The sequence below is a fragment of the Stegastes partitus genome, unplaced genomic scaffold (assembly GCF_000690725.1).
Source record: "Stegastes partitus isolate 25-593 unplaced genomic scaffold, Stegastes_partitus-1.0.2 Scaffold1225, whole genome shotgun sequence".
In the NCBI taxonomy this organism is placed as follows: Eukaryota; Metazoa; Chordata; class Actinopteri; family Pomacentridae; genus Stegastes; species Stegastes partitus.
In genome coordinates, this window is record NW_007578956.1 from 189,528 (window position 1) to 191,884 (window position 2,357).

Consider the following 2,357-nt stretch of genomic DNA (forward strand, 5'->3'; position numbering starts at 1 on the left):
ATTATCTTTATCATTTTTCAGCAAGAAATCACAATACTTTACAACTGGTTTTGTAACCATGAGCGCATAGAGAAACTACTGCAACTGTTGCATGACAGAAATGTTTTTATTGTATATTTACCATATTTCAAAATGCCTTCTTTGATGGGAGAGCTCGCTTGGCCAGTAGTAGATATAGATGATGAGCTAAGAGAAGTGTCAAAACCTCTGATGCTCATCGTGTTGTTGCTTCCGATCTGGATCCCGCTGGCGTTGTGAATGTAAAGAGAACCTGCAAGGGGCGCAAAACAAACACAGTCACTCCAACACAAAGGTGACACAAGAAGCCGTGAACACTTCAGACATCTATGTTCAGAATCTGCAGAGACCGACATGCTTGTGCGCACCTGGATCCTGGGAAGAGCCACACTTTGAGGGGTTCAGGAGACGGCCAGTGGTGGCGTCAGGGGCGGAGGTATCGTACACTGGGTAAGTTGGCCAGGACTGCTGGCGGTCGAAGTGGGAATGTGGCTGTTGCTGGTTTAACTGTGGCAGAGAGGATGTGCTGGCAGACATAGGCAAGTGGGATGATGTCGAGATGGAGGAGCTCATGGACTCATAAAGACCCGCATTGGGGCGATACCCAACCTCTTCCTGGCTGGTGGGCTGCACTGGCTCAGCTTTTGTCCAAGAAAAGACAGACGATCTCTCCTGTTCTGGTTGCCTTATTGCATGATCCGAAGTGCTGGAGGGGTTTTGCAGGAAAGGATTGGAGTAGTTGTTGTTGTAGAGGAAGTTGGCATCGTGGGGCTGGTTCTCACAATTATAGCTCCCGTGTTTGTGGTACTGAAGCTCCCGATCCAGTTTCTCCTCCAGAGCCGAAGGGACGCTGGTTGCCTTTGCGTCCGTCTGAATAGACTCCACAGACGGTTCGTAGTGGTTCTGGTGCAGGTCTTCAATACTGGCTTCAACTGGCACAGAGACGTTTCTGTCAGAACTCAACAGAGGAGCTGGAGAATCTGCAAGATAAGGAGAGAGAATGAAGCTGCACCGTCCTTTTCAATATGTTTTTGAGATTTCTGAACATTAAATGTAGTAAAGGCTGCGAAGGAAAACGTCACAGTGTGTATAGCTCAGTACGTCTGGACCACCCACCGTGCTCACTGGGTGAAAAACAATCAGGGCTCATTGACAGAGATTTCATCTTCTCAACAAGTTCCTCTGGGCCTTCGTATAACGTCTGCAGGGAAACACACAGAGAACCATCAAATACAAGGCTCACAAGCTGTATCAACAACTTCAGGTTAGATCAGATCCTGAAGAACATATATTTACCCTCAGATTCAGTAGATCTTCCTCAACGTGTGGCTCAAGCTTCTCCGTGTAGAAAGGGAGGAAGCAGTTGTAGCCCTCTGAAAGGAATAGAAAAACGAGCATGACAATAGGATCCTCGCAAGGATCTAATTCGAGACATTCAAAGAAGAAGAACAAAACCTGTAAGTAAATGGAGTAAAAGGAATGCGCTGTGGTCTTGTGAAGTAATGTTGAAGGACAACAAGTAAAAGAAATATTGTAAATGTTATGAAAGGATATTGACGATAATCCTTTTGTTATCACGTAAGGTTTCTTTCAAAAGAAGCACTACGCATTTTGTTTGTGGCATTAGAGCGTGTAAACAATATTCTAACCACGTCATTATGTTAACGTTGGTATAATCAATGCTGATTATCTGAAATTTGGATGAAATCAAACTTTGAACACGTTGAAAAGGTTGAAAAGATGTTCTCCTTCACTGGACTATTATTTTAAGAGACGCGATGCTGCTTAAAATGCACTCAAAATGTAGACCTTTAAATGTTGGTCGCTGCTCAGGATTCTGGTCCCAGCATCTCCTCATGAGCTCAATTATCTCCGCGGGCGTGTCCTCTGGGATGAGTTCTTCTGCTGGCCGGTCACCGTTACGAACACACTGGCTGATCTGGTCTTCGCTCCTGGCGTCTACGCAGAAAAAGACACTGACATGAACGCCTGCAAACAACACTGACCGATTGTTTATCATGTAAATGGGTAAGCTCTGTCTTGATATGAGGACGCCCAGCTCACTTGCATATGGTTCGTCCCCTGTGAGAATGACCCAAACCACGATCGCAAAGCTGTACACGTCGGACTTCTCGGTGGAGATTGTGTGTATGCTCTCCAGGTGCTCTGGAGCCATGTAGCTCAGCGTGCCAGCCCCTCGCGCCCCAGTCGATCGGCCCCTGCCGCTCTTCCTGCGCGACTCCTGTTTTGTGAGTTTGCTCCACGTCTGGCAGGTGGCCAGGCCGAGGTCAGCGATCTAGTAAACACAGAGGAAAAAAACACTTAAAACAGTAAAAAAA

The 2,357-nt window shown here is 46.5% G+C and overlaps 1 protein-coding gene across 2 annotated transcripts in view; it reads right to left on the reverse strand.

Moving 5' to 3' along the window:
- Positions 1 to 2,357, reverse strand: part of ripk1l (receptor (TNFRSF)-interacting serine-threonine kinase 1, like) — an 18,372-nt gene that overhangs the window by 12,042 nt on the left and 3,973 nt on the right. For both annotated transcript variants that reach the window (XM_008297506.1, XM_008297505.1), the window contains 6 exons: positions 2,083 to 2,314; positions 1,828 to 1,977; positions 1,315 to 1,391; positions 1,135 to 1,219; positions 387 to 998; positions 122 to 271 (listed from right to left, as the gene is read on the reverse strand). In XM_008297506.1, the coding sequence (XP_008295728.1) occupies positions 122 to 271; positions 387 to 998; positions 1,135 to 1,219; positions 1,315 to 1,391; positions 1,828 to 1,977; positions 2,083 to 2,314 (1,306 nt within the window). The remainder of the gene's footprint in view (positions 1 to 121; positions 272 to 386; positions 999 to 1,134; positions 1,220 to 1,314; positions 1,392 to 1,827; positions 1,978 to 2,082; positions 2,315 to 2,357) is intronic.